At 39.6% G+C, this 19,921-nt stretch overlaps 1 protein-coding gene across 1 annotated transcript in view; it reads left to right on the top strand.

The window, feature by feature from the left end:
• Positions 1 to 19,921, top strand: part of pex5la (peroxisomal biogenesis factor 5-like a) — a 393,391-nt gene that overhangs the window by 230,158 nt on the left and 143,312 nt on the right. Inside the window, 2 exon segments of the mRNA XM_034179894.1 lie at positions 1,988 to 2,099; positions 15,030 to 15,239. Coding sequence (XP_034035785.1) covers positions 1,988 to 2,099; positions 15,030 to 15,239 — 322 coding nt within the window.

The following is a 19,921-nucleotide window of genomic DNA, read 5'->3' on the forward strand; positions in this document are numbered from 1 at the left end:
TCAGAAGTGCAATGTGAGGCTTTGCATTGTCACTGGTCAAAATGCTTGCAACTGTTTCCTCAGCTTCCACTGCCAATAGGATGTTGTTAGTGTAAAAGCTGAAGATGTTACAGTTAGAACAGGAGTAAGATCTTTTCTGTATATATGTTAGTTTGTTTGTGTATACATGTTAATTAGCTTGCTGTTTATAGACTTGTTTCCAGTGCTCAATACATGTAAATGTGAATCATCATCAATTGTTCAAGATTTCCAACTTTTTAAAAAAAAAAAGTTGTGTGCAAGATCTGAAAGGGAGTAGCTAATTAATTGTCTGTAACATGTTTTCAAAGTTAAAAATTAAATATTTTAAAAGTTGGAAAATTTAAAATTCATACCCTAAATGGACAATGTATCTCTGGGGATAGAGTGTAAAATTGAAAATAAAGATCATATTTTGATTAAAAAAAAATCATGGAAGTGTGTTATTATAGCCTTGATACATTAGAAAATAGCAATTATTTAATTTAAAAAAAATGTATATGTCATTGACCATTTAAGGGTTAAAGAAACCATGGAAGTAATATGAAGTAATATTAATTCCATGAAGAAATTAAAAACTTGGAATGGTAAATAAGTTTATGAAACTCTGGAGTACTTACATTTCTCACATGTAGAAATCATAAGGAAATCGGCATTAGGACTCTGTTCTTCCCTTGTTTTAAGGAAACTAAAAACTTGAAATGGTTGTTGAGGCTCCAGTTTCTTTGTGCAAGCTGCTCATGTGACCAGAGCCTTGAGTATACTCTATGCTTCAGATTAGAAACACTGACTTCTTCCTGGAAATTGCTATCACAACATAGACTGCCAAAAAACTTAGTTAGCAGCCAAATAGCAAAAAAGTAATCAGAAAACTAAACTGTAGTGTAAACATTGATTAGAATATGGGCTTGTTTAGAACTGTTAAAATTGCAAGGTGGTACCACAGCTGAACGACATACATATTGGCTCTGTATGCATATCTTCTGCACTCTGTATACACAGAATTTGCCAGATATCTTGAGGTAGCCCTATATTCTATCCCAGTTTGCTCAAGTATGAAAAAGAAAACCCCTCCAATTTTTTTATATATTGTAGTTAACATATAGGGCTACATTTTTCATATTGAGGCCGAAGTGGTCAGGCATACCTCTCAGTGTAAATTTCAGGGTCAAAATATAGGTCAAAAGGTCATCCAACTCAAAAGTATCCAAATGCACAAAACAATGCCAGGTTTAGATTCCTTAGGTTCTCCCCATTACAGAAATGTCTTGTTTTTTAAAATCGGACCAGTGGTTGCTGAGTTACAGTAATTTGGAATTTGGCGGCTGCACCCTTTTTCGCGTAAAAGTTAAAAAATGAAATTGCGATATCTCGAAAACTACTGGATCGATCAAGTTAAAATGTGAAATTCTGGCTTTTCTGGCTATGAGTTACCTATATACCAAATTTCATAAAAATTGGAGGGGGTGAGGTTTAAAAAGGCCATTTTTTGGGGGTGATTTGAGATGGACTGACCCGTCTGTGCATTTTCTAAATGTGTTTGTGGTTTGCCCTTCAGGACCACTGTCATTTTCTGCACAGGATGTGATGCAAAGGTCAGGCCAGTCATTCAATATGCCACAATTTAATTAATTAAACTCTTAACATTTTATGTGTTAATTGGGCACAATTTCATTGACACACAGATAAGCAGGGATCAATGCCCCAACTTTTCAATTAATGGCCGTGCTACTTTACCAACTCATCCTAAAATCTGTGCAGTGCACACATACGGGTATTCTCCATAAAAACATGGTAAAACTAACAAATCATTTTGGATCCAGGGATTTCTCTGTCCAGGGACACTGGTGTCATCTAAACCAGGTGCAGCAGGCTGAACTCTGAGAACTCATGTAGACATATGATGTGAGGATGACACAGATGTACTGAGTGAGAGCCTGAGCTGTCTTGTCTGTTTGCCCTTTTGCAGCTGGTGAGTGAACAACAAGAGAGCCGGCCGCTTCTAAGCCCTTCCATCGACGATTTCCTCTGCGAGACCAAATGCGATGCGGTGTCTCGCCCAGTGACCTCCAACACAGCTGGTATAGTGCAGTGATTTTTATTTATTTATTCATTTTTCTGTGATTACAACAAGCATGAATACCCATTTGTAGAAAAAAAAATTTTGCATAAATTTCATAGACTCAGTAATGGCTCAAGCAATATTTTGTGTATTTATTAATTTTGATTAATTTAAACAAAAACAGTGCTGTATCCCAAAAAAAACTATAGACTGTAGGAAGGTGTTTGTTGTGCCATGGCAAATTCCGAACAAAAATGGGCAGATGCGAAATGTAAAATCTCACTTTACAGAAATAGCATTTATTGTGTGCACATAATTTTCTCTGTTCAATATTCCACCACTCAGTATTCAAACAGTGTGATACAAAATTGATCTTGTTAATTAAACTGTATTATTTTGCCAAAATTAATACAGTGCATCTGGAAAGTATTGACAGTGCTTCACTTTTTTACAATTTATGTTACAGCCTAATTCCAAAATGAATGAAATTCATTCATTCAAAATTGTGCACACAACACCCCACAATGATAATGTGAAAGTTTTTTTTTTTGTTTTTTTTTAGATTTTTGAAAATGTATTAAATCACATGTACATAAGTATTCACAACCTTTGCAGTGGAGCTCAAAATTGAAAATTTCCACAGCTTAATTGGAGTCCACCTGGGGTAAATTCAGGTGATTGGACATGATTTGGAAACACACACCTGTCATATAAGGTCCCACATGTGACAGTGCGTGTTGGAGCACAAAGCAAGCATGAAGTCAAAGGAATTGTCTGTAGACCTCCAGGCACATGGCAGCCCGCCTGCAGTTTGCTAAAATGCACCTGAAGGACTATCAGATCATGAGAAACAAAATTCTCTGGTCATGTTTGGAGTAAACCAGGCACCATCCCTACAGTGAAGCATGGTGGTGGCAGCATCATGCTGTGGGGATGTTTTTCAGCAGCAGGAACTGGGAGACTAGTCAAGGATTGAGGGAAAGATGAATGCAGCAATGTACAGAGACATCCTGGATGAAAACCTGCACCAGATCATACTTGACCTGGAACGACGATTCATCTTTAAGCAGGACAATAACCCAGAGCACACAATCTGATGGAGCGTGAGAGGTGCTGTAAAGAGGAATGGGCAAAACTGCCCAAAGACAGGTGCACCAAGCTTGTGGCATCATATTCAAGTCTTGAGGCTGTAATTGCTGCCAAAGGTGCATCAAGTATTGAGCAAAGGGTGTGAACAATTATGTACATGTGATTTTTTTCTCTTTTTTTTTTTAGTAAATTTGCAATAAATAAATAAATAAAAACGTTTTCATGTTGTCTGTGGCTGTGTATAATAGCCAGAATGAGGCCAAATGGCGTCAGAATGACAATTTGGCCTCATTCAGAAAGTGTCCAGTTGCAGTTCCAAAACGTTCTGAGAGCATCTGCGAGAGTCCACACAGTTTGTCCCAATCGGCGGGCGGCCCCGAGTGTGTTGCACATGTTCAAAACCCTTCAGGCGCTGTCGAGATGGGACACTAAGCCGATGGCGGTCCATGTACAATCTGAGCACCATCTGACCACAATTGACATATTCTGATGGCGGCAAAACAGGATCGGAAATTATTTGAGTGCATACAAGGCAACCTCAAGATGGATCTGGCACGGCAAAGCCTGCCGGTATGACTTGCACGTGCCATGTCTAATAATGTCCACCTCCAATGTGCCCCCCCCCCCCCCCCCCCCCGGACTGCAAAGGAACTATTGATATGTATGTGTCATGCATTCATCATGTATGGTGAATGTGAACAGTGCGTTACCAAACCGAAAGCACTGTGCACTAATGAACGCACGCCGCCGCAAATCTGAACAGGCTTCTATCCAGATATTTGTCCATTCCTTCCCATGGGCGATGTAAATAATGTGAACTACTGTCTCGATCATATCTGTATATACCACAGGCAGCTGCGCCTCTCCGTGGTCTCATGTACAGTAATGCATTGCACGTGTCAGGCTCGGAGCTGAACGGATCTCACCGCTGTAATATACACATTATTACTTGATCACCTTCTAACTCTGTCAGAGATATGATGTGGAACTGTTGTGCCAGGCTGTGACAACATTAAGAAACATGAATCTCACCTCCAACAACAGCCCAAGAGTGTTTCACAGCGCACGTGGAGCCAGGATTGCAGCCTGTGGTTAAAATCCTCTCACCTGGCTGGTGTGTGCTGTAATCAACCATGCAAAAATAAATCCCATGTGATAATCCAACCATTGTGGTGAACACAGTTACGCTGAGCTGCTGAAGTGAGCTAAAACACAAAAAAGAAATTAAAGTTCCCTGGAAAGGCTGCGTCTGACACATGGGACAGCATGGCCCACTGCCAGCAGTGTCCAGTAGCTGGCAACAGCGCGCACGTGTGCCCTCCGCGCACACGCGTGCCCTCCGCGCACACGCGTGCACCGCCCACATGTGTGCACGTGCACCCCCCACGCTGCTCATACCTGCTCATTCAGCCGTTATGAACACACACACACAGCCAGCTATCAAGTCATCAGTCGAGCACCTACTCTACATATACACACACGTGAGGTCAGTAGCGCTGGGAAGTGAAGGATGAGCACAGATGTGATTGCATGAGAGTGAGTGACCACACCATGCCGGCTTGGACACATATAGTGTGAGTCCAGTCCATAAGTTGGTTGTACTTCAGTGTCAACCAACTGTCAACCAACTTTGCACAGTCCCTTTGCACAGGGACTGTGCAAAGGGAGGAAACACAGCGCTGCCTTCCACTCCAGTCCCGTGCTTGCCATCCCACGTTTGGACATCTGGCAGTCTTCAGTACCTTTAGGGCATCGAAGGCAGTCTGTGTCATCTACCTGTTGTCTACATACGCTTTGGATGCCACTGTGTAGGGGTGAACGAGGTAATCTGGATGCATTCTGACACTGCTGGCCACGCCTCTTTTCCTCACAACTGCGTCCGATTATGGAAATATTTGCTGTGTCGGGCTGGTTCCTGCACATTCTTACTATGTATGATGATTGCTTTAAGGTTTAAAGCAACCTTTCAGTGCAAAAATACACCAAACGTCCAATACTTTATACAAACAAAAAACATGTTTTATACAAGTATATTGCTATGACAGATATTTAAGCAACTTACTTCTGCAAGAAAAGTCATTAGCAACTGGCGAAAAAAAGAGTCATTTAATCCTCACAATTTACAACGTCAACAGCTTCATTTATATTGAGCTTGCTCATAGATTTGTTACATCTAATATATTATATTATCTTTTGCAAGGTCATTTGAAGTCACATATGCATAACGGTGTCACCATGCAGCATAACCAATGATGATGGTACATCTTTTATCAGGATCTTCACACATAACTTCATGCAGCCAACTGTGATTAAAAAATAGCTATGATTCATCACATTCCAGACCACGTTTAGTATTCAACCAGAAGTGTCACAAGTTGCCACCATCAAGTCATTGTTGGCATGCCCGTTTTGTATAGGTAATGTTTTGTTGTTGTTTTTTTTGCCTCCGCCAACAATCAAATTTCTTTCATATTTGAAAGCACTATGTAGGATGGTATTCTTTATCAACTGAGAAAGTTTGATGTGGATCTGATCCAGATTACAGGTTTTGTGGATAGTTAAATTTAACATTGAATCCCCATTTAATGTATATTTTACAGTACATTATATCTTAAGAGGTATATATATATTAGGTATGTGTATATATATAGAGGTATGTATATATTTTTAATGACTGGGATTCTTTGCGGGTCTCGCCTCCATATCCCGCGATGGTACCGGAGGCGAAAGACAGTAGATTTTTATTGCGACACCACTCAATCAAACGGGCGTATGAAAAGTCCCCCAAAATAATTTTCAAGCACAAATAAAAGAAATGTGTACTCACCAAACGTGCCGCAAGACAATATGAAGTTTTAAAAAAAGTAGATCCTTCCGTATAAGACAAGAAAAAGGTGCAGATGCAAACTGACGTAAATCCACAAATTACAATTGGCGCAATGCATGCTGGGAGAGGGGTCTTGTCTGTGACGTCTCGACAGCGTCCATGATGAGAGGGACAATTTGCGGAGGGCTAAATGTTAGCTGTAAATTTGTCATTTTCAAATGAAGATTTCTCCACTGAATGACAGATCTGAGCTTGCAGATTTACTTTACTACATTCAGAAGGATCGCATGTGTAAATGTAAGTCATTTTTTGTTCAAAAAATCTGACTGCATTTTTTTCAATGCAGGTCTCCTTTAATGACAATACTGACAGCAGTAAATACAATGCAAACAAACTCGAGCATCACGCTCACAGAGCACAAACCCCTGCCAACACTAGTTTCCAATTCCACAAAATTTTACAATTAGGCAGTGGTGGGCACACTTCCGATAATCCAATAACAGATAATTATCGAAGATAATGTTTTCATTATCGGATTATCTTTTTAGATAAATTTAAAAACCATCATCGGACTAATTATCTTCCGATGAATTACCGTCCGATAACTTTTAGACCGATAACGTACTAAACTAAGTTGAACACTGAAAAACATTTTTAAAACTGTTAAAGCTGTTGAGACCTACCTGTTAAAAGTTTCGTAATAGGCATGTTGTTCTACCCTCTGCAAACAGAAACCACTCTATCGTCTGTAAGCAAAGGAGAACTGGTGACCAAAAAAAAGTCATTTCCTTTAACACCATACTAATATAATCGCAATGTCACCAAGTCATCCAGAGGCATACATGTTTAACTTATGGTCCAAATTTTAACCACTCATTTTAAACAAGTTATTTAAAATTATTGTCATGTCTGAAGTTTAGAAAGTGAAATTATCAGATATATGTTTTCGTTTTAAAGTAATGTGCTAATTTTTAAGGTTTTGTGAGCACATGCTGTGCCAGGCAGCAATGCTTTATGGGTAGCATAAGGTAATCTCAGACGTTCACAACAGGACAAATGCATTTCAGACACTCTGTTCAGGGTCCACAGATAACAGCATTAAACTCTAGTGCCTAAAACTCTCGTGAATATATTCTCTGGGTTTATAGACATTAGCGTATTTGCGTTTGTTAAATTCCACGCATCTTAATGTAGCAGACACGGATTATCTGGAATTTTGACATTTTTTTCAATGGCCGCTACTGCCATCTACTGGCCAGGAGTGTTCATGGCAGTATTAAACGTCTGGGTACATGGCTGCTCTCAAAGTGTTGGTATTGTCCATTGTCCAGGCGCTTTTTGTGTACATATATTTGTTAACTTTGTATTCTAAAACTATGGTTAGAAGTAATTCAGACTCCTTATCGGTCCACACGAACGAGGTTGGCGCCATGTTTTTAGTTTTTGTGGAAGTGACGACAAGAGAATAAGGCTCCTGATTGGACAGAATTTTAATCAGTACCGCCACCCAAAGGTTTGGCAGACTAATTACAACACATTTATATGGTTCGATGTGGATGGATTTTTTTTTTTAAACGACGTAGTGTGAAGTTTTTTCCCCAAACTGAAAGGGTAAGATATTCGGTTTTACAAATACCCGAGAACGTGTGTACATGGCCTTATGTCTGTGAAAGGCGCTATATAAATAAATTTACTTACTTACTTACTAATACTGAGTGCACGTTTTACAACATCATAAAAGTTTTAAAACATGCAATTGCGATAACACTTCCAGGGCTCCGTAAAAATGCCTGTTTTTACAAATAAAATGGAATATTTTACAAAAGCACATTTATCTTTAAACCAACACATTACACACGTCACATTAACGTGTTGGTTTACATAATGGATTACTGAACCAATCACTGTTTAGCACTTTTACCCACAATGCTTTGCGGTCTGTTTGTTACAAAACCTCAGAACTAGTGCCTTATTCAACATTAAAAGATATATGTTATATTTTAACTTTGTACAAATGACAGAATTGACATTAATGGTTATTCTATCAGTATTTTCAAAAAACCATAAGTTAGTATGACTTTATTTTTCAAGACCTCCGCCTGACCGGAGTGTTGAAAATGATAAGGAGCTGGTCTTATGGTTGTGCTTGATGTGCCTATGTGGTGGGAGCGTTGTTGTAAACAAGAGCTTCCAGCAGGAGCAGAATGTTGAAATAAAAATGATTATGATTAGTAAAAAGTTGATTTCGTGGGTGTTCTCAGGATTTGTGTGTGCTATTTCCTGCAGGGGGCAGCATAGTCAAACATTCCTGATTACTTTTTAGGTCTTTTACCGCTTTTGATGCTTTCAAAAGCAATCGTGTTAAAAATCAATTTCAGCTCTTTAGTAACTGCAAATGTCCCATAGACAACACGGGAATTTATCGATTATCTGTAACTTCCAATACATTTTTGGGTGGTTTATCGGTTTATCTTTATCAAAGATAACTTTTCAGTTATCTTATCTGTTATCGAAGTTAATTTTTTGGTTATCTGTGCCCACCACTGCAATTAGGTGTGCTCAAATGTCTAGAGTATGTATTTAGTTCATGCACCCAAATCTAAGTTTTTTGTGGTGTTTTCAGGGTTGTTTTTTTTTTGTTTGTTTGTTTGTTTGTTTGTTTTTCTCGGTTTCTGAATTATTTTTCAGATCATTCTCACAGAACATGGGTTGTCTTTGCTATGCACAATTAGTCATTTCTTTTTGGCACTTGGTTTCCAACTGATAACTGGAAGATAGATAGATCAGCTCCGGGTCAAACTTTGTCAGTAAATAGAGGATACCATCCTACATAACATGCTCAAACATTAAAGAAATTCTATCATTTTTGACAGTTATAAATTTTTAAAAATTCCTTCAGTGTTAAATGATAGAGATTTTTCATGACTCTGACCCATGACCTTGAAAATTGAATCAGTTCTTGTCTATCAGGATATGAATCCTCTGCAAAAATTCCATAACCATATGTGAAAAATTGCGGGTTATATGCTGTTCACAATCCAACCAACAAACAGGGGCGAAAACATGTCCTTCCACCCAATTTCGCTGGTGGAAGAAACAATGTCTACTCACTCACTCATCTTCAACCACATACTCCAATTAAGGGTCGCAGGGGCCTGGAGCCTATCCCAGGAGTCATGGAGCATGAGGCGTGGTACACCCTGGACAGGACGCTACTCTGTCGCTGGGAAATAATGTCTAGTTACATTTAAACTTTGAATGTGACTTGGTAAATAACTGTATTTTCTTTCCTTCATTGTCAGTCCTAATTGTAATTTTTGCTGTGCTGTAAAGCCAAATAGTCATCAATAGTCACATTTATTCAATTTCAACATTACTGAGTTCCATTGTGCAGTTTGTACGAGTATTTCTTTGGAGGCTGCCCTCTTTGTGTTTGTCTTCCTCAATTTATGATGTGTTGGGTCTGCTTCTGATTGCCTGTTTGTGCCCTTTGTTCATGGTTTGTGTTCTATCCTGTTTGTTTCCCACATCCCCTGTGGTTTTCAGTATGTGTGTATATGCATGGGTGTGTCCTCCTTTGTCAGTCATCTCTGTACCTTTTTTTTATGTCTGTCAGCCCTGTCTGTGTCTTTATGTTTACAGGTTTATATTCAGTCCTCTGTCCTTTCTGTGTTGTTATTTGGCCTGTGCCCCTTTTTGTATCCGTTATGTATCCTCCCTGGCCTGTCATCCATATGGGTCCCTTTTGGTGTTGTCCTCCATCTGTCGTCTGTAGGTACCTTGACACTTGCACAAATTTGATCCCCGCACTGACACACAATGTGGCGTGCCAGACAGTACACTCATTGCAAACTGTGCGCGAGTTCTGCACGGCTGTGTGCAACTGCACAAAGAAAATTTTGAAATGTTCAAAATCTCTTAATTTTGTGAACTAGATGTGAATATTGCGCAGTCAATTTAAAAACACTGTGCCACTGTGAGTCAGTGCATCTCACTGGTGCAGAGCAGCGCAGCACATCTGAACGATTATCACGAGATGTTACATCCATAATAAACATAATTTTACAGATACATTATCTAACTCATAAGAAGGAATGAAAATGTAACTGTTTTACCAAGTCATTACAATATAAATATTTTCAATAATTACATTTGAGACAATTCCAAATGCGCTCTCCACCTCATGAAGCACACGAGAAAAGCTGCAGTTGTAGATAATTTTGATGTGATTCCAGGAGCAATGAGAGATGGTTTCATCAGCCAAGTTCTGAGAGCAAATGTGTCATCTGCTACAAAATAATTATTTTATATAAGATGGCATCCAGTAGCACAAAGTGCAGCATCCAGCGGGATAAAGTGGGTCGTATTGGCACAATGAATTGTGCGGCAGTGCAGAGATTATCTTAATTTTCGGACTATAAACTGCTATTTTTTTCACACGCTTTGAACACTGTGCCTTAAACAATGATGCGGCTTATTTATGGATTTTTACAGGCTTTCTCATAAGTTGAAATACGTAATTTGATGCTGTCCATTGATTGGCTGAAAGCTGTGGTCCTCATGTGGTATAAATTCACACACTGAGTAAAATATAGACTCTTACCGGTTCATTTTAGTGGACTCATCATCATGTCCTGAAGAAAAATTATCCACATAAAGCCTCGTGATTTTGGAAAACGACGTCTGAAAATACTTTAATTCGTTGTTGTGTCGTCTCGAGCACTTTGTGCCGCAGTTGCTCCATCAAATCAGTCATCAGAGCCGTTTGTCTCCCTCTCACCGCCCCCCACCCTTCCCCACTGGGTCTCTGTCTTTGCGCCACAAGTAGAAAAGTCACAGTGCTTCATTAACGTCTCATTTACCACAGACACCAGGTGACCCTGGATGCACGCGATGAAATTATGTAATGATCCACAAAGAAAAAAGAAAAGGTAATATTACTCAGTTCTCCATGTGGAGTATAGAAGCTGCACGACACCGTGCATGCACTGGATGACGTGCTCGTCAATATTTACATGTAACACCTTCAGGGAAAAAAAAAAAAAGCATTCACAGTACGTATTTAATTAAAGGTTAAAAAAATCTTTCTAACATCTTTCTGTGTAAATATCTCATGTTACAACATGGAGACCTGCAGCTTATAAACAGGTGCGGCCTATTTCTGTACAATTTTTTTTTTCTTTTTAAAATTGGTGGGTGCGGCTTATATTCAGGTGCGCTCTATAATCCAGAAATTATGGTAAATTCGTGCACGTGTCAAGGTGACTTTTGTGGTTAGTCCTCGTCCTCTGGCCCAATCTGTGTGGATTTTGTCATTGTGTCTCTGGGTATGTTCTGTGGGTTTTCTAGTATAGTTCCTCTGTTTAACACTGCTCACTTTGTAGTTCCATGTTGGTTTTCTGCTTTTATTTCTTGAGGTAGTTTTGGTTATTTACTTTTTGTTTTAGTCAGTTATCATTGCCTCTTCATTTATGCTTGAGATATCTAAGTTTTTGTTGACCTTCTGTTGTCTTGACCTTTGAACCTGCCACACCTGTCTTCCATTTTGTTCATCAGTTGAGTTGGTATTTAAGTAGCACCTGGTCCAGCGTTCATTTGCTGGTTCCTTGCATTTGACTCTCTGCCCATGTTGTTCACTCTTCTCCTGGTGTGTGTGTGTTTTGACCCTTGTTGTGTCACCTTTTATGGCTGTAATTATTTTAGTGTTGAATCCTTATTTAAATCATTGTGTTATGTCTTGTTTGGGGCTGTTTTTCTACTTCACCTGTTTGGACTGATTATCACTACTGGAATATTAAAACCTCTTGTTTTTGCAAACTACCTTTTTGTTGCCCAATTTGCTGCCTGCATATTGGGTTTATTTTTGGACTTTGCTAAATCACAATGATTGCACTTGTCAGCTTAAAAGCATTATTCACTGAAGACACAAATCCTCTCTAATTACTGAAACATTCCAACCCATAATTGGTTGTCATGGAACAACAGAACAGCAATTACACAGTGATGTGTTTGGAGTTTTGGGCTCATGTTGCAAAAAAGAAATGCCAGGCTCCTCAGAAAAGACTGATAACTGTGTAGGTTCCTTATCAACACCAAGTCATGCAAATTCATTCTTTAAAAAGGAATATAGGTGATCTATGACTTCATATCACTGTTTCATAATGGCCACAGGTGTATCATCAACCAAAGCCTCAAAATAGTTCCTCTAAATATGTAAATATAGTGCTAATTGACTACAGGCCCGTCACCCTGACATCTGTAGTCATGAACACTTTTGAACGGCTGGTGTTGAGCCACCTGAAGGACATCACAGGACCCCTGCTGAACCCCCTGCAGTTTGCCTACCAGGCAAACAGGTCAACTGAGGATGCAGTCAATATGAGACTGCATTGCATTACGCAGCACCTGGACTCTGCAGGGATGTATGTGAGGATCCTGTTTGTTTACTTCAGCTTGGCATTCAACACCATAACCCCTGACATTCTCCACAAAAAACTCCAACCTCTCTGTGCCAGCTCCCACCTGTCAGTGGATGTCTAACTTCCTGACTGACAGGACACAGCAGGTAAGGCTGGGGAGCATCACATTCAGCACACGGACAATCAGCACTGGCGCCCCTCAGGGGTGTGTACTCTCCCTGCTTCTCTTTTCCCTCTACACAAATGACTGCACCTCAAGGAACTTCTGTTAAACTCCTGACATTTGCAGATGACGCCACCATCATTGGTCTCATCCAATCAATCAATCAATTTTTTTATATAGCGCCAAATCACAAGGCAAGGCCATACAATAATTATGTAAAACCCCAATGGTCAAAACGACCCCCTGTGAGCAAGCACTTGGCTACAGTGGGAAGGAAAAATCCCTTTTAACAGGAAGAAACCTCCAGCAGAACCAGGCTCAGGGATCCAGGATAGTGATGAGGCTGCAAGCAGACAGGAGGTGGAACAGTCTGGTGTGGTCATAAAGACCTGGAGCTGAACCCACTCAAGACTGTGGAAATGATAATGAACTTCAGGACAAACCCCCCAAATCCTCAACAACACTGCCTACTGTGGACACTTTCCGGTCCTTTCTCCCAAGATCTGAAGAGGAAGTCCCACACAAACTCCATCAGGAAAAAGGCACAGCAGAGGATGTACTTCCTCAGACAGCCCAGGAAGTTCAACCTGCCCCAGGAACTGTTCATCTTCTCCACATCCATCATCCAGTCTGTCTTGTGCATCTCCATCTCTGTTTGGTTTCCCTTTGTCTCCAAACATGACAGGCACAGACTTCAGCAAACTGTCAGGTCTGCAGAAAAAAAAAAAAAATCAATGGAGCCAACCTGCCCTCCGTCCAGGAGTTATACCGGTCCAGGACCAGGAAGCGAGCTGGTAACATGTCTGCAAACCCCTCACACCCTGGATACACACTCTTTAAACTCCTCCCCTCTGGTTGACGTTACAGAACTCTGTACATCAAAACAACCAGACACAGGACCAGTTTCTCTCCACAGGCCATCACAGTGATGAACAATTTAACCTGCCAAAACACACAACTCACTCTGTCTGCTCTCCTTTGCACATTTTTCTATTGCACATTTTATTTGCACATTTTTATTGTGAATTGTTTAGTGTTAAATCTATAAATGCTTGCACAAATGACCCCTGAAAACAAATGACATGAATCAATGTCTCTCCTTCAGCCATAAACAGAATAGGTCGAATCTTCACAATATTACAGTGGTGATAGAAAGCATTCTTAGTGATGTCTCCAATGTGTAGGTCGATGAACAGTGTGGGATCAAAGGTCACTCCCACATTTTTCACTTTATCACAGTGATGAATGGCACTAGTCCAAAGTTAACGTTAGCTGGTCAATCTAATGCCTGTGTTTCACAGGACCAATGAACCATCATCTCAGTCTTGTCAGAAATCAAAAGTAAGAATTTGCTCGCCATCCAACCAGACATTCTTTTGAATTGTTAGTGTGGGTGAGATTATCTGTAGTTATTGGCATGCGCAACTGAACACAACTCATAACAGCATCAAAATGAAAAGGAATTCCAAAGCGTCACAATAGCAGAATAGCAGAGGATCTAATATGGACCCCTGCACTACCACATATTTTACTGAAACAAGATTTAAAGAAACAAATCTTCACTAAGCTCTAACAACAGTAGCACTGTGGTGGTATCAGAATCCATTGCAGGCAGATCATCATCACTTTAGTAAGTGCTGTCTCCATGGAGTGGTGCATTGCAAATGCAAACTGCAGCAGCTCAGAGGTTCTTTTCAGCAAGATAATCCACAATCTGCTGTGAAAACACTTTTTCAAGAATTTAGAGCAAAAGAATAGATTCAATAACGGTCTGAAACTTTTCAATGAACCCGGGGTTGCTTCCTCAATTACTTACTTCCTAAGATAGTTTTTTTCTGAGCAGGTTTGATCACTGCAGACTTAAAACTGTAGGCACAGAACCAGAGGGTTAGTGGCAGAGTTTAATAATTTTTCAGCACAGTGGGCCCAAGTGTAGCCTGCACATCCTTAAACAGTTCTGTTAGTATTGGGTCAAAAAGACAACTCGTGCTTTTGGCAAAGTTCACAGGTTGCGATAGTATGCCCTGTGAAAATACATTAAATTTGGTAAGTATCAGCATCTTAGCAGAGATGGCACCTACATCACTAACAGGATCAAGCAGTGACACTAGAGCATGCTGGGATATTTTTGACCTACTGGCGAGCCTTTATTTTCTCTTCAAAATAATCAAAATTCTTGAGCAGTAAACAGTGAACAACTTGCAGATGCTTGCCCTTGAATAAGTTTAACCAATTTCAAACAAGAACTTTGAAGTATGCTTGTTTTTGCTAATCAAGGCAGAGTAGTAGGCCAGTAGCAGACAGGAAGCACCAAGGATCCAAAAGAACTGGGGAGGTCTTGGTGTTTGAATGTGTCAAATTTCTTCATCAACAATACTGAGATACTGCTACTTTTGCAACGGGGGGGGGAAGACACACACACAAAAAAAAAACTTGTTCTCTTCTTAACAGTTCTGTCTTCAACTCTGGACCTTCTGGATCTCAGTGAACCAGGTGAGAGGAGGAACAGCAAGGAAAAGAAGAGTCCCCTGTCCTCACGGGGTGACAGCCACAAGAGCAATCATCAAAGAAAGAAGACAGATGAGACGGAGCTGATCCAGGTGGAAGTTGAACAGACAGACTCCACCATGCCAACATCAGAGAGGGCATCTCTCAACTCAGGTAGAGACTGACGCTGGTCTTTTGTCAAAATCAGAATCATACATTCAAACTATAAACAGAGTCAGCAAACAAAGAATTTTTAATCCGTGAATGTAACTCTACAGATTAATACAGTTCTGTTCTGTCCTCAAGGACAACCAGGAAATGTTGGTTTTAGGACAAAAGGAAAACAGCAGCTTGTGCACATAACATTAGCTCTCCCATACTTGTTTCACATATTTTTTTAAATGGTTCTGTCACTCTAATGCAGTACTAACATAGGGATCTTTCACACCAGGGCTTTTGTTTTCCCTCTGGAAGCAAAATTCTTCCACACAGTTAAAGTATGAAATCACTAACATTTTACAGAATGCAGCAAGCAACAATTAATTTTGAAGAGTACAATCATTCAACTGTTCATTATTGATCAGCATAGTTCAAACATAAATGTACAAGCCCTTTGATTATAAACAGAGACAACATTAATATCTGCAATACACATGTTGACCTCATGACGTTTGAACATATCATGAAACATCATGTCAGGCATTAGTCATGACTTTATTAAAAAATGGTCAATGTCTGACATGTTTTAAACCAACATGTTACACCCTACCTAAGCATAATTTATTTATGAAAACCTTAAACCAAAATACTTTACTGGTTTGAGAGTCAACAAACCTGTCAGCAGTTCCACATGTTCAATATAATTCATCATGAGCACATATTTCAATCATTAATCAAACCGTATAATATTGTACCATTTCAAAACCATCATAAATCAATTGAACACCTATCAAAACATTGGCATACATATTTTCATTTATTTGACATCATGATAAAACCCTTAAACACATTATGGCACAAGTATACACTGTATTCAACTTCTTTCATTCAATACAATACCTAGTTCATTTAAACTGGCATGGTGTACATACTTCTAAACATCTGTTACTTTTGAAAATAATGAACACAAAACCTTTTATTCAGTCTGGTAACTTTTAGCATTGTTAGCATGCAAAGCTAATTATGATTAAAATAGCATAGATTTTCATTTATTCTTTACAGTTCCGATCTGAGTACACTTGACACCAAAGTCCCATAGTGTGAGCAATCTGTACCGTACTCAAGCACAGAAAACGTGGACTACTATTTAAGGTGGGAGGTAATTATTATATAATGGCTGAGTGGATCCTTGTCATTTGATTGATGGGTTGTATGTCACTTGACATGGATTATTCATACCATTTGCCGTTGTGTTTGATTAACCGTGCAATATTTCTTTTTTAGCATGCAATTTTGGTGCTATATGAAATGTGATATTGCACACCCTGACCACCGCACATGCTCACACCTCCGGGGGCGACATTTAGCTTAACATAGCAGAGTTTGTTTTGCTGACGGACAACGATTTGAAGGAACTAATTGACGGTGCTAATTCTTCTAACACAAACAAAACCCCAAATACACTACGCTGTAAAACCTCTGGAGGCACGAAGAGCTGTTAGGATGAAAAGCGGGACAAATTTTTGACGTGATTTTTCGCTGGACTGAGGAACTACACAGTCTTTTTTTTTTTTTTTTTGGAAGTACACGAAGTCAGTGCACGGCATCACAGACTACAAACGTTCGTGTTGAACTGTTAAGCACCAGTGGAACACCAAAATGTAAGTCCCTTTTCTGTTGTTTATAAATTAATAAAATATCAAATGACAAGGATCTATTTTAGCCATTATATAAAACAAATAATGAATGTTTTTCATTCTTTCAATGGAACAAATATTAAATTTCTACTCGGCTTCACCTCATTGAATGGTATGTTCCATCTTTCACCTCATGAAATTTGTACCATTGAACTCAAACATTCATTACTTGTATACTATGCGACAGTTTTTCAAACGTGACAATGAAAGGATCTGTGTTCTGCTGAAGAAATTAAATTCTTGCTGGAAGTTTGGGCTAATGAAAGCAAACATTACAATGTGAAAGCTGGCTTTGAGAGCGGGCAATCGTACTCAGACACACTACAAAACAATCTTACCGCATGTGGAACAACACCCTGCTTCCTCCCATACAGTTCTAAAAGCATTCAAGTGTTTATCTGTGTATGATATTTGGTGGGGAGGAAAAACTGAACATTTTGTGTGTGTGTGTGTGTGTGTGTGTCAGTGACACTGTCTTCTAGCCGCACTAAATGGTAGAACATAATGTTACAAGAGCGTAAACAACTTTTCAATGCAAGTGGAAAATAGGCTCATAACTGCACTCTTATCATGGACATACTTGTTTAGGAATATAATCATCAGTTCCAGCACAAATATTACTTCATATTATCTTTTACTGCAGTATGTGTTTTCAGTCCTCTTCACAGCATGTTGATGATGATGATGATGTTTTCACGTTATTAGCTACTTAACCCCAGGCCTTTAGTCATAAATTACCCAAGCACAACTTAACAACTCCACTTCCTGTGAGCCCCTATGGAACCAACCTTACACACACACAGTCTAAAGACACATCAAACTAATTTAGTGTAATCAAAGGGATCATCTCAAGACATTAAGAAGAAACAGCCAATTAAGTTGTTTGTTTTTAAACTCTGAAAAGGTTAAAGGCTTCAGCAAAGACTACTTATGCAAAATTAACAGTTCGTGGTGATAGATTATAACCCTGGTGTTACACACTGTTAGAACTGTGGGAGGCTTGAAAGTCACTCAACAATAACTCTTTTTATCTCATTCTTCTCAGACTCCATGTATGTTTGCAGTCATGTAGAACCTACACTGCATCCAGAAAATATTCACAGCACTTCACATTTTCCACATTTTATGTTATCGTTTTTTCCACATTTCTACACACAATACCCCATAATGACAATGTGATACTTTTTTTTTTAGATTTATTTGCAAATTTATTAAAAATAAAATCTCAGAAATCACGTGTACATAAGTATTCACACCTTTTGCCGTGAAGCTCTAAATTGAGCTCAGGTCCATCCTGTTTCCAATGATCATCCTTGAGATGTTTGTGCACCTTAATTGGAGTCCACCTTGGGGTACAGTCAGTTGACTGGACATGATTTGGAAAGGCACCCACCTGTCTACATATAAGGTCCCACAGTTGACAGTGCATGTCAGGGTACAAACCTGTAGACCTCCGAGACAGGATTGTCTTGAGGCACAAATCTGGGAAGGGTATAAAAGCATTTCAAGGCCCGAATGAGCACAAAGGCCTCCATCATCCATAAATGGAAGAAGTTCAGATCCACCAGGACTCTTCTTTGAGATGGCCGAGCGATCGGGGAGAAGGGCCTTAGTCAGAGAGGTGACCAAGAACCTGATGGTCATGCTATCAGAGCTCCAGCATTCCTCTCTGGAAATTCAATTCAATTCAATTTTATTTATATAGCACCAAATCACAACAAACAGTTGCCCCAAGGCGCTTTATATTGTAAGGCAAGGCCATACAATAATTACGTAAAAACCCCAAAGGTCAAAACGACCCCCTGTGAGCAAGCACTTGGCGACAGTGGGAAGGAAAAACTCCCTTTTAACAGGAAGAAACCTCTCCAGCAGAACCAGGCTCAGGGAGGGGCAGTTTTCTGCTGGGACTGGTTGGGGCTGAGGGAGAGAACCAGGAAAAAGACATGCTGTGGAGGGGAGCAGAGATCAATCACTAATGATTAAATGCAGAGTGGTGCATACAGAGCAAAAAGAGAAAGAAACACTCAGTGCATTATGGGAACCCCCCAGCAGTCTAAGTCTATAGCAGCATAACTAAGGGATGGTTCACGGTCACCTGATCCAGCCCTAACTATAAGCTTTAGCAAAAAGGAAAGTTTTAAGCCTAATCTTAAAAGTAGAGAGGGTGTCTGTCTCCCTGATCCGAATTGAGAGCTGGTTCCACAGGAGAGGAGCCTGAAAGCTGAAGGCTCTGCCTCCCATTCTACTCTTACAAACCCTAGGAACTACAAGTAAGCCTGCAGTCTGAGAGCGAAGCGCTCTATTGGGGTGATACGGTACTATGAGGTCCCTAAGATAAGATGGTACCTGATTATTCAAAACCTTATAAGTAAGAAGAAGAATTTTAAATTCTATTCTAGAATTAACAGGAAGCCAATGAAGAGAGGCCAGTATGGGTGAGATATGCTCTCTCCTTCTAGTCCCCGTCAGTACTCTAGCTGCAGCATTTTGAATTAACTGAAGGATTTTCAGGGAACTTTTAGGACAACCTGATAATAATGAATTACAATAGTCCAGCCTAGAGGAAATAAATGCATGAATTAGTTTTTCAGCATCATTCTGAGACAAGACCTTTCTAATTTTAGAGATATTGCGTAAATGCAAAAAAGCAGTCTTACATATTTGTTTAATATGCGCTTTGAATGACATATCCTGATCAAAAATGACTCCAAGATTTCTCACAGTATTACTAGAGGTCAGGGTAATGCCATCCAGAGTAAGGATCTGGTTAGACACCATGCTTCTAAGATTTGTGGGGCCAAGTACAATAACTTCAGTTTTATCTGAGTTTAAAAGCAGGAAATTAGGTCATCCATGTCCTTATGTCTGTAAGACAATCCTGCAGTTTAGCTAATTGGTGTGTGTCCTCTGGCTTCATGGATAGATAAAGCTGGGTATCATCTGCATAAGAATGAAAATTTAAGCAATGCCGTCTAATAATACTGCCTAAGGGAAGCATGT

The sequence above is a fragment of the Thalassophryne amazonica genome, chromosome 10, assembly GCF_902500255.1.
Source record: "Thalassophryne amazonica chromosome 10, fThaAma1.1, whole genome shotgun sequence".
Classification (NCBI taxonomy): Eukaryota; Metazoa; Chordata; class Actinopteri; order Batrachoidiformes; family Batrachoididae; genus Thalassophryne; species Thalassophryne amazonica.